Raw genomic sequence first — 12,591 nt, forward strand, 5'->3', positions numbered from 1 at the left:
GCAGATAGCACAATTATAGTTCGTGAGCTGGTCTACTCGAAGAGGCGGACATTACTTGCACAAAAAATTGAAATGCATAATCGACTAATTAACAAAAATTCACTAAGTCAGTTTGAACTAATCACCTTACGGCTCGTATTGCAATTTACAAATTCTAGACATGGAGTTCGCAAGGCGGATCCACTTGGAACGAATTTTCAGGATGACATATCCTTGCATATGGATATGATATGGATATTTTTTGCATATGAAGAACGGCACATGCCATGTGCCACCAGAGGGTCGAACAGAAACATTTTGCAGCTCGGTTCGGCTTTCGGTTAATCGATTTTCGGTTCGGTTCAGGTTCAGCTCTGCAGCGAAATTTATAAGTGTTCGATCTGGTTCGGAGCTTTGTGAAACGGTTCATGCGCATGCCAAACGCGTTCGAAAAAAAAAAATACATTCGCGTGCCTCAAGTTTCCGCAAGAACGCGCGGTACATTTGGAGCGAGAAGTAAAACTTTGAATTGGGCGAGTTAAAGAAAGAGTTGAAGAAGACTTTAAACAAGAGTTAAAAAAGACGGAGACAAAGAAAAAACATCACAAGCGATTGTGATCTGGTTTTGTGTTTCTTTGTCTCCGTCTCAGTCGCGCTGCACCTTTTGAATGGAGAGAGAAGTTCGCTTAAGTTAGAACTACTGAGAACCGCTTTCTTTTGCACGGGAATTTCATTTACAAAAAAAAAATCACAAAAAATGCGGCGTCGTGCACTGTTATATAGGGAATGTCGGATTTGTAGATTCGGAAGGCTTCGTGGTGCCCTGTGAGGCTATCAAATGCGATTTTCCAAGAAACCACGCTCAATTTATTGCGAATTATGAGCAGATCATTTTAAGGGAGAATGTAATTAGTTATTTCTTGCGCGTTCGAGGAATTCTGGCACCGTAGTGTAGGTGCGGGTTTGGCAGTTTTCTAATGGAGAAGAATAAGCGAGACACCAAACTTTTGTGTCAGTACTCCGCTAAAGTTGCTCGCGCTTGTTGTGCACATTTTTTTTGTAAAACAAAAATGTATATAACTTATCTAACACTTAACTGACTATGCATTACGTGCTCATTTTCGTAAATAAAAGAGAAAGCGCCTTGTTTTAGGAAAACACTAACATCGTTTCCCAAAAGTGAACAGTTCCAACTAACACAACTTTACAAATACTTCCTGAATCCATAAATTTGCAGGTCAAATATTTAGAGGAGCCAAATAAGTAACGTAGTAAAAGTATTCAACAAATGTGCCACATTTTAACTAAGGTGCTATAGGCCATCACACAAAAAACTAAAAATAAAATAAAAAATATAATAATTTGCATAAAAGTCATTCAAAGTTTTGATGCCGACAAACAAACTGAAAAAAAAAGTAAACTGCAAACTTTTGCGACATTGCAGAATAACAGCTTCACTTCCATGGACACTGTTTTCTTTTGAGCAGTTCTATTACCAAATGTAGTTGCTCGTTTAATTCAACCACACACTTGAAAGCGTTGGCCGCGAACGACGCTTTCCAGCGCTTGGTTCAGGAATTTTTCAGCGAAGGTAGTACTTCACCCTCACGCCTTCAACTCCGCATGCTCATCAGCCACAGTAACGTTCGTCCATTTCCACCGAATTGGATTTCGATCGCTCTTTCTGTTTTTAACGCAACCTAACACTACCCATACTCCCACTGAATACGAACTCGGTGTCATATACAGTTTTTTTCTGTAAACTGGGTAAGATAGCGTTTAACAGTCGTATAACGCTTTCGAGCACTTTCTTAAGAAATATTTCCAAAACCGGTAATCAACTGACGCTCTTGAAACTTCGCCCACACATCACTCAATGGATGCCCCCCTATTCTCTTGATATGATATCTTCGTGGCCCATCGACTTCTTTCAGGACATTGGGAGAACTTCCTACGTGGTACATAAAACACGCTTGCAAAGCTGCGGCATTCTTGTATAAGTAATTTACTGGAAATACCGTACATAACCTTACGGTGTTCAAAATTTCTTTACTGATCATACCTAACATGGCTCATATTTTTCTCTGAATATAGAATTGCTGCCATTCCCGTTATCTCAGGGCAGCAGTCAAAATTTGTAGGCCTCTCAACGGGCATCAAACGGTGATTTATCAGTTTTCATTGTGCCCCTAACGTGCTCCTCCCAAGGTCTAAATATAAGCTTGGTGAATGATGTAGTTATTTCAGGACACCGTGAAAACATGCGGATAACGTTTCCGAGTGGTTCTATATAGTCGCACTAGCAGCTTCGCTGTATAAAAAACAGATAACTATGTAGTGCAGACAGTTAGCAGAACTCTGTAAACATTGTATGAAATTTTTAGCAAAACGAACTGCTCGGCTAGTTGCTACATGTTCATAGATAAAGACCAGAGCGCGAAAACAAGACAGGACGGGACAGTTTCACAACTGGAAAGGATGCTCACCAGTTGCTGAGCACCTGTCTAGTTGTCTCTCTTGCCTCTTTCTTGTTTTTATGATCAGTTTTTATATATCACATTTTTTAGCGGCATGCATGGTGGCGATCCCGGACGAATACAACTTTTTCTGGCATTCCGTTACTATACATGTTCCAATCTGGCTTTCTCCAAAAGCGTACGCGCAAACTGCTTCACAAACAAAAAGGCAATGCCATATAAACGCTATAGAGAGTGCATACAATTACATAAGTTCGCGAATAGTAGGCGATCGCCGTGAAACCAAGTCGGTTCTTCCCCTGACTTTATTAAGCTGTTGCCGTCTGCGCTTTGCCGTGGGCGCAGTAACTATTCTCCACAACGGCTCAGCGTCATGATGATCTGTCTAGACAGTGCGTGCCAACTCTGCGCACAGTACACAGATGAGCCGACCATGCGTGCAGTTCAGTGAGCCAATGAGAACACTGTGTCGAGCCACGTGACTATTCCCGAGGCAGCACACCGCGCGCTGCACCGAATAAACAAAAACAGGCGTCGTCTGCTTTCGTAGAATTTCTGCAAGAATGACCCTGGACTGGGCCTGTGTTTGTGAATTGGTTGGGAACGGTTCTATAGCGAATATTTCGGGTTCAGCTCCGGCTCCCAAGATGGCGCAGGAAATATTGGCTCAGTTCGGTTCCGGTTCATCTGACAATAACGGTTCGGCTCTGGTGTTCGGTTCAGTTTCGTTGGTTCGACGCCCTAAGTGACACATACCCAGCGACCCAAGCAAGCGTCAAAGAGATTCATTGTTCAGTGTCAATCCAGCTTCCCAAGTTGGTCCAATAATGGTTCGGCTGCGGTGTTCGGTTCAGTTTCGGTTCGGTTCGGCACCCTGAGTGGCACACACCCAGTGACCCAAGCAAGCGTCAAAGAGGTTCATTGTTCACTGTCAATTCAGCTGCCCAAATTGGTACGACGATTGGTTTGAACCCGGTTCTCTCAGCACAGCAGCCCTCGATGCTCTACCCATTAGACCATAAATTACCCAGTCACCCAAGTTGGAGTGAAAAAGGTTAGATACGGGTGGACAGCCCAGGCATACCGCAAAGTGGGTGCAGTTCCCGAAGAATGCTCGAGAGGGGTCCAACAAGGCGACGCGCTTCTGAACGGTGACCAACTTTTCCTGAAAGAAGGCGCTCGGGTGGTGGAACAATTGCCGGCATGTTTCGCAGTGCTAGATCCGTCTGCATCTGATTGAAGGTGGCGCAAGATCTCATTCAACCAATTGGTTTTGAATGAGCTGCTGGTCAAGAGTTAAAAAAAAACGTTTAATTAAAAAATACCAGTAATGTGGGCGTTCCAGGCGACTGCTTAAGTAACCTTGCTCTTCAATAGGTACTTCTGTGCTGACTCTAGTCGAGGGCTTCAAGTTGCTGTCTTTCTCCGCAAAGCAATGTGGTGAACTGGGCTAGTTGGTACATTGTAAAACGGATAAAAAAGCAGCGGAAACACTTGAGAGACCAGGGGCCGAATTCGCAAAGCTTTACTTTAGTAGGTACTTTCTGACATTGGCCAACCGCCTTCGCTAATAATATGTCCAGCATCAGGATTGGCAGAAATTTTCTCTTGCGAACAATTTTAGCGTAAGGAGGTTTTGTGAATTCGGGCCCAGATGAAGAAGACGACGGGACAAGCTGGACATAATCTTTGATTCAATTCGACCATACAATTCAAGGGTCGCGTTGCAATCGCTGACTATAGGACCCTCGTCTGTATATAACGCGCATGTACAAATTTCATCTTCTTGAAAACTAATCTGGATTGATTGATTGATTGATCGATCGATTGATCGATAGCAGCACCCTAGCTGTGCTGCCCGGTAGGTCTGTTATCTCGCCGCGTGGGTAGTGACCGACTTATTCATAAGATGGGGTGATCTGTACGTGGTTATCGTATCACGTGTGCGACAATATATATATTTTTTTCAATGTGCCCCAATCTGGTGTAAATGTAAGCTTGTTTCTAAGAGAGCAGCTTGATGAAGCGGCGCAGAAGAAAAAAACACTAGCCGCAAAGCTGAATAACAACTTACGCGCTTAATACAGTGTTCACAAAACATGCACCAGGGAAAAAAAAAGATAACAGACCAATGTTATAGTTGTCACTTGCACGGTTTGAAAGAAAATTATCTGTAAATGTGAGTGATGTCTGAAGCCAGGTCACTTTTTCTTCTTCTTCTTTTTTTTTTTTTTTGCCTTGGATTTCTGTTTTTCTTACTGGTTTATAGTACTGCGATTGACGCAGCAAACTTACCAGTTGCCTGTCAGAACTAGCGTTTCCTTTCCGCTTACCAACCCAGCACTCGCATAATTGCCTATGCGCTTCATATTTTTGTTATGCGCTCAAGATTCAATGTGCAGAGCTCCTATGTAACCCTCTGATATAGTATGTATGCCTGCTATATTACTCTGTTAGAATCTGGGGTTTTGGGGCAGGAGAACACTCGCCTTTAAGTTCTTTGTGTTCACCGAAAAGCACCCAATTCAGCCTTCGCCGACCATTGTGAACTTGCTCGCGAATTTGTGTGCATGGAGCCAAATCGCAAAAAAAGGGAAAAAAATAAAGGAAAGGAAAAAGCACGAGAAAAAGAAAATATTGAGGAAAAAATAAACTGAACATGACAGACACGCATTTTTGGTCCTCCTTCAATCGTACTGCGTTTACATTTTCGCGTTCATTTTGTGCTTTCGACGTCTTTCAACGTCAGCTAGTAAGTGGCCCAGCCTTCGACGCTTTTCCTAAGCATTTGTAGAAGAGCGTGCGCAAGAAGTGTATACAGAGCGGAGCGGAGAGGCGCGCCACCTGGTGCGTACAAGTGCTCAACGCGCGATTCAAACTTGTGTGCACTGTGAGCGGTGACGTCACTGGTTTTGACGCAGTCAAACTTTGTGTAGTTTCGGAATAAGCTTGTGCGTGTTTGTGCGCTCGAAAGAATAGCGCTTGCTCGCTTGATTGCATTCGAAGGGAACAACGCACATCGGCAACGCTTTCTACACTTGTCATGCATTTGAGCAAATAAACAGTTACTTGTTTTCTTCACTTGTGACATTCTTATTTGCTTACTTTTCATATCTTCAAGGCCCGAAGTAATTGGTCATGGGAAGCTGTATTGGGTTACATTATCACCATCACTGGCGACCAAGGCAGCATTAGCAGCAAACGTGAGACTTAAAGAGGGACCATAAAAATGAACATAACTCATACCGGCGTCACATGCACACTTCTGATCGCAATCGAGGCCGATCCGGATCGGATTTCTTGATTGCGATCAACAATGATCGCTGCTACAAGGTCCAGCGATCCGGATCGAGTTACTATCGTCTGCTGATCGTCGGCAACTCTCAGAACTGCCTAATGCCTTGGCTACAAATTCAGATTTGCAAGATATAGTTAAATTTGGACAATATTTCAATTGTAAAGCTTACTATTGCTGATAAAAAGGTTCTTCAACGTTTTTTTATTGAGTTGCCTTCACTTTTTGTTTTTTAGCGTTTTCAGAATATTGCGCAGACGTCAGCCTGAGATCGCGATCAAGAAGACTGATCGCGATTTACGGATCGTGATTGTGTGGATCCGGATCCCGCAAGATCGCAATCGCAAGTGACTGCGTAGCAACACTCGATCCGGGTCAAGCTCAATCCGGATCGGCCCCGATTGCGATCAGAAGTATACGTGTGACACCAATATAACAAAATCTGCATACTTATTGAACGACAAAAGAAAAAAAAAAGTAGCCAGCGCCGTATTCGCGTACCAGCGAGTCCTTAAATACATTAAAATTGCCTTGGTCACATTGTTAAGGACGTCAATGCTGATTCATCAAAACTATCTACCAAAAGAAAAATCATATCTAAATAATTACGTAATTAACGTTATTTTTTATAAATAACGTAATTGACAAGCGTGCGTATACTATGGGACGACAACGTGAAGACAGAAGCAGAAAAACAAGAACTTGCTTTATTAGTGAAAGTTAACGAATCAAAGGCTTCTTTAAGTTGCATATTATGTAAAGACTGTGAGGAAAAATAAACAGCTGAGGGCCGCGTGGATGTTCAGTGAGCGCTCAACGCGGTACTGATAAGGAACATTTCTACAGTTGGCTAGGTGGCTGAAAATTTCGACACGATGCATTGGTACGTTGGAAAGTTTTTACTCTGGTATTTTCTGTCTGGCAAGGATGCAAGAGATAGACTATGTGTTATAGCGATGACGATAGGGAATTACCAAAATAAGTAATTGTAGGTGTATAAAATATTTGCATTAGAAAAAAAAAGCTGTGGACTACTAACTTTTTAACTATCTCAATGGAAGGACTATTCATCTGCTGGTGGCACGAGCCAAGTAAAAGTCAACTTAAGTTGTCATTGCCACAATAGTCACCATTACTTTCGCTTCGATAAGCGTATGAAAACGAGAAACGAGACAGCACCTGCACCTCTTGGGAAACTCAATCTAGCGCTGTCACTTGTTATGTGCCTAGCGAGTGACCAAATGGTCATTTGCTGCATACACACATCACGCGCTAACACTAATGAAACGTTCCGTATACAGTCTGAATTTATTTTTTATGTTTACCGTATGATTTTGCGAAAATTACGCGCAAGATGTATGACATTTATACCACTTTTTAAAGAATGATACCGAAAGCCTACGGCAATTTATAAAATTATTGGTCTGAATATGAAACCCCTTCCGTAATGTAACTAGCTTTGATAGTTCGTCGCTCAAGTATCATAACCAATGAAGACAAACAATGCAATTGTCACTAACGTAAGCATAAAAGAAAAAAAAGAATTCAGGTTTAAAAATAAACTGAATCACGGACTAATCGTAGTTGATTCGATACAAGCGTAGCGATATGAAAATTATAACCCTAAGGTAAAACCGTACCGAGAAGTCGGAGAAAACTTTCCGTGTGTACGAAGGGGGTAGTGGCGTCGATAAAGCGAAGCATTGCAAGAGTCGTTCAGGAAGGAAAAGAAAGACGCAGGTAGGGGTAAAAGTAAAACACACCGGTGGCCGTGGACATCGAGCGACGGAGGCAAAGCGTTTCCACTTATCAGCGTGCAAGACAGCGTTCGACCGTCACAATCGATGCTGGCCAGCCTTAATGATTCCGCTTAGGGCGCGTGCTGGCCGACGTCGCTCGAAACATCGGACAAGGCCACGAGCGAGCGCTCGGTATGCTGGGGCCACCGATAAGGACGTTCCAAAAACAGCGGTACCCGTCGACTTCACGGCGTCTTGCTTTCCTTGCACCCTTTCTTTCTTTTCCTTTTTAATTTTTTCTAGCTTTCTTTCTGTCTCTGTCCTGTTCGGTCGTTCATTTTTGAATATCTTTTTCACTCATTCATTCACTTTTTTCATTTCACCGTTCATTCATTTACTCTTCTGTCTCTCTTTACATTTTTGCTGTGTTCGTTCACTCACTCACTCACTCACTCACTCACTCACTCACTCACTCACTCACTCACTCACTCACTCACTCACTCACTCACTCACTCACTCACTCACTCACTCACTCACTCACTCACTCACTCACTCACTCACTCACTCACTCACTCACTCACTCACTCACTCACTCACTCACTCACTCACTCACTCACTCACTCACTCACTCACTCACTCACTCACTCTCACTCACTCACTGCGCTGTTGCTTCACAATGATAATTCTCCAACTGGTTCATTTGTGCAGCTTACTACAATTCTTTCATTCTGTCAGTTATTTTTCTGTTACCTACCTTTCTTCTCTAATCTTTCATTATTTCAACCATTATTCCTTGACATTTTGTTTTATTTTTGTTTATTCATTCTTTGTGTGTGTGTGCGTGCGTGTGTGTGTGTGTGTGTGTGTGTGTGTGTGTGTGTGTGTGTGTGTGTGTGTGTGTGTGTGTGTGTGTGTGTGTGTGTGTGTGTGTGTGTGTGTGTGTGTGTGTGTGTGTGGGTGTTTCATTCGTTCGCTCTTTACTGTTTTTCTTCCTCTCACTCTGTATTATAACGCTGAACTCGATTCGGTGTTCATTTCCTCGCATTCACGAGCTTTCGAGTGTATTGCGTGTAGTGAGACAATAAACTTTAGCCCATTTAAATGTGGGGCAGATTGGTCCGAATAGAGCTACTTCGAATATTTCCATCCTATCTTGCACGTAACTCAACTGTTACACCTTCTGCCGGCGTCGCTGTCTTTCTCGCGGGAATATGGTGAAAAAGGTAGAGAAAAAGGGAGCGAGAAAAGGGTTACCTAATGTTCACGTGACTGGCGAAGAGCTCACAAGAAAGTTAAAGGAGAGAAATCATTATTAACCGCGGAAACAGTGAAAGCCAGACTCTTTTCATTTAAGCTGAAACACATCCTTCGCGTATCCAACGAGCTTCTCCTTAGTATGACAGTTAGTGCGGTGAAACATAATTTACAGGAACAGTGGTGCAGAATGGCATTTGTAATGCGCGTGGTTCGGGGCGTCAACGATCCTGAATATCTCCAGGCATACGTAGGTAAGTAAAACTGAAGAATATATTAGCGTTCCGGTTGATATATCTTAGGAGGGAGCTTTTGAGAACGACTTCAGCTCTCGGAAGGGTGATTTTCAGCTAACAGCAGAGACTCCACAACGGCTCTTAAATTTTTTGTCTACTTGGCAGCCGCCTAAAGGGAGCCGCTCACGGAACACAATAACCGGGAGATGGCCAAGGAAGATCTAACCAAAAGTGCAGCTTTACGTTATAAGATAATTCCTAATCAAAATCACCAAATGTCAGGACAGGCTGACCAGGTAAGTGACCGCTGGTGAGATTCAAGCGCTCCGCTTCTCATACATTAAGCTGCGTTCACCAGCTCCATCCCGTCGGCCACTAGCTTACGGGGACTTACATCCTGCCTATAGTCGTAGTCCCTTCGAGCAAGTAGATAATATAAAAAAAGATGTCAGCGCTTGTGTGCTTCCGTCTATGGGAAAGCGAGCCCTCCTTCACCGGCTGCCTTTCGTTTCCCGGTAAGTTAGGTCCGGTCATCGATGCGCGAAGCTTGACCCAACTTTGTGAGTTGTCGGTTTGCAATTCATAGTTAGCAGCTCTCGCCTAACCAAGACTGCCTGAAACTGGCTAAGGGCTCGTAACCAGGTATTCGTTAATATTCACGGACCCCAGGTTGAAGAGAAACAATGTTAGTCCATTACATGGTATGTGCTCTTCAAAGCTCAGTTAACACCCACCCCCCTCCCCTGCATGCGCTAGTCAGGTCGCATCCGGCTCTTGGTTTGTACCGGCGATGCAGTTCATGCGGGGTCTGTTCAACTTCTTGTTGCGCTTACGGCGATTAAGTTACGGCACTCCAAACTGTCTAACTTCCACTCAACCACGTCACCTACCGCCCGCAGCCACTCTTTCTTCCCAACACGCAGCGGGAGGCAGTGCTCACATCCGGCGCCGACGGTGTATTGAGTCGACCGTCTGTGTGGCGTTGATGGACGAAGAGCAGCGGCAAGGGCGGGAAAGTAGGGGGAAGGGGGGGGGGGGGGGCAGGCAGGCAGGGAAGAGGCGGTCGGCGCAGTTTTTTCCACCGTTGAGGTGAGACGGAGGCCCTCTAGAGGTGGCCGAATAGTTAGTCCTCCCATCGCGAAACAGAAGAGAAACTGATTTTTTTTCCTACCCAGGCCGCGGATATCAATATTTCTGGGGGGAGCTAACAGCCGTACGCGCTCCCTATGAGCGGCAAAACGGTTAGTCACGCTTCATTTCTACGCGATAAGTTTTGCGTCGACTCGCATTTCGAACCTACTCGCTCCCGTCTAACCGTTGCGCCGATGCCGCGAAAGCATTCTCACCGAGATAAACTTGTACGAGTGGCTCGTAGTAACCCTTTCGATCTGCAACTTCCCCGACGCTTGCTAGCGTAGGGCTGTGAAATGTGAAATTACAAGTTCGCCGGACCGCCGAAGGTGACGCGAGTATCTTTAAGCCCCCTATCTTGGGGCCGAGATATCGACGGGCGAGTTTGTGAAACGGGAGTGGCGGTGGCGCGTTTCGCAAGCCGCCGCGCGATCGAATCCTCGATGGCTGCTGCTGCGGTGGCGCCGTCGTCGCCGACTCTCCTCCGCGGCGTGAAGCGGCGGCTAGCGGCGGCGGCTTGCGAGGAGCCGGCGCGGCTCCCGGGGTCACCACCAGCACCAGCAGCAGCCACCAGCGGCGGCGGCGTCTAAGCAGCAGCAGCAGCAGCTCGTGGGGCGTCGCAGGACGCGGCGCGGTGGCGGCGCGTGGCGCGGGGACGGACTGCGCTGCTTCGGCGGTGGATGTTCGGCGCTGCAGCCTCGCGGCGGCCGCGGCTGCACCGCTGCCGCCCGCGCGCGGCGGCCGCTGGCGACGAGGCAGCTCGACGGGTAGCGTGCTCGCCGAGCCGTTCGCGGGCGCCGCCGCCTGGCCAGGCAGCCTGCATGGCCGTGCCCCCTTCGGCAGCAGCGGCGGGGGAGCGGGATCGCCGCCGGCCGCCATGTCTCGGATCAGCGTGCGAGCGCTGCGGGTGCTGACGCCCGCGTCGGCGCTGGCCTCTCTCGTGGCGAACGCCATCGCGCTCTGCTCAAACAGCTGGCTGCACAGCACCGAGCTGATGCCGAACCCGAGCTACAACGGCTCCGGGGACCGCGAGCAGCTCGCCAAGAACACCGTGTCCGGACTCTGGAAGATCTGCTTCAACGAACGTGAGCGACTCTCTCTCTTTTCTTCTCTTCGACCTCCTCTCCTCCCGTCTCACTCCCTACGATGCCCTCTCTCTTCTTCGGATCCCTTCTTCCCCAGAAACTCTCCCGTCGTTCCCGCTTTCGAATCCCGAGAACCGGGTCAGGCTTTACGGTGCGGCGTACTCGTACGGCCTTCCCCCCGCACCTTTACGGCCGCCGAAGGAATCGCTGCGTGTGCGGGTTACGCCCTCTTTGCCTAGGTATATATACCTGTTTCCCCGCGCACACCACGGAAAGTGGAATCTGCCCCCCCCCCCCCCCTTTTTTTTTTACCCAGACTTCGTTTTTGTTCCTTTTGCATCGAAACGGTGCTGGTGCATGAGAGGTGCGCCCGTCTGCGCATTCGCTCTCAGATACAGTTTAGTGGTCTCGCTTTTTTTCCCCTTTTGGCGGTTACCGATTAGCATGATCCGTGTTACTGAGCCAGCGTTGCTTCTTTTCACCGTGTTGCAGACTCGGTGAAGCTTGGAGGGCAGGTGCGGGAATGAAGATATTAAATGATATATAGCTCTTCATCCACTCCTACGTCTTTTAATCGCCGTAGGACTCCGACCATTGCAGTGTGTCACGTTTGAAAGCGCGAATTACATTTCTCGGAACGCGTTCTCGCGCATTTTCGGGCTTACATTCTGATCCGCTTTGTCTTCTGAATAGCGGCTTTTCGAGCACTAGCTCCTTCGTTATCGTTGGGTCATCACGCGCATGGCGTCTTCAGTTAAAGAAAGTTCCAACATGCTCCACGGTAGACTTATTTGTTTAACTTCATTTTATGCCACCTGCGAATGTTTAAGTACCGCATTATCTTGTTTAGCACCGGCGTGTTTTCCCCTCCAATTGCGAATAAAATCACCGGAATCCGTGATAGTCGATGTATTTATATCACCGTTGTCCTTATTTGATCAAATTTTCCTGGTTTATAATTCTGGACCCCAGCCCCTGTGGCACCAATGTATAATAGGTCGTCAATCACTCGAAACGGTCCTAGATGGCCCTAAGGACTCTGTTCCTTGAGATAACGGCTAACAACGTTAAAATACCTGGGTAACGCCCTCCAAACGCCTTCTTCAACCTAATATAGATTGCACTACAGACATTGTAGCAGTGTTGTCACCCGCAATGCCCTCCGTTGCTATTCAACGCAATACGACTGTTAGCTGCGATAGTTTTCACCACTATAGACCTTTTCCGCTCACCTTGTGATGTTGGCGGTGAATTTGAGCAATCGGCAGGTTGAACCTGGTTATCGAGGTAGGCAATGTCTCCGCGTGAGCGTCTCTTGCAGGGGTCACCGATGCATGTTAACACGTGTCCAGCAAACGAGTGTCTCTCAGAAATGCAAGAAGAAGGTGTGAACCT

At 46.5% G+C, this 12,591-nt stretch overlaps 2 protein-coding genes across 2 annotated transcripts in view; one reads left to right on the top strand and one right to left on the bottom strand.

Annotated features, from left to right (window-relative positions):
• Positions 1–10,276: 10,276 nt before the first annotated feature.
• On the bottom strand, positions 10,277–10,990 carry LOC119452759 (translation initiation factor IF-2-like). Its single transcript, XM_037714709.1, has one exon. It carries the CDS (start codon positions 10,988–10,990, stop codon positions 10,277–10,279), a length of 714 nt encoding a protein of 237 aa, XP_037570637.1.
• LOC119452889 (voltage-dependent calcium channel gamma-7 subunit) overlaps positions 10,707–12,591 on the top strand; it is a 74,903-nt gene continuing 73,018 nt past the window's right edge. The window contains exon 1 of the mRNA XM_037714838.2: positions 10,707–11,196. Within this exon, the coding sequence (XP_037570766.1) occupies positions 10,989–11,196 (208 nt within the window). The 5' untranslated portion in view covers positions 10,707–10,988. The remainder of the gene's footprint in view (positions 11,197–12,591) is intronic.

Source organism: Dermacentor silvarum, chromosome 5, assembly GCF_013339745.2.
Source record: "Dermacentor silvarum isolate Dsil-2018 chromosome 5, BIME_Dsil_1.4, whole genome shotgun sequence".
NCBI lineage: Eukaryota > Metazoa > Arthropoda > Arachnida > Ixodida > Ixodidae > Dermacentor > Dermacentor silvarum.

Excerpts from the sequence above, each read along its gene's own strand:
- LOC119452759 (XM_037714709.1), bottom strand. The coding sequence starts at position 10,990 with ATGGCGGCCGGCGGCGATCCCGCTCCCCCGCCGCTGCTGCCGAAGGGG.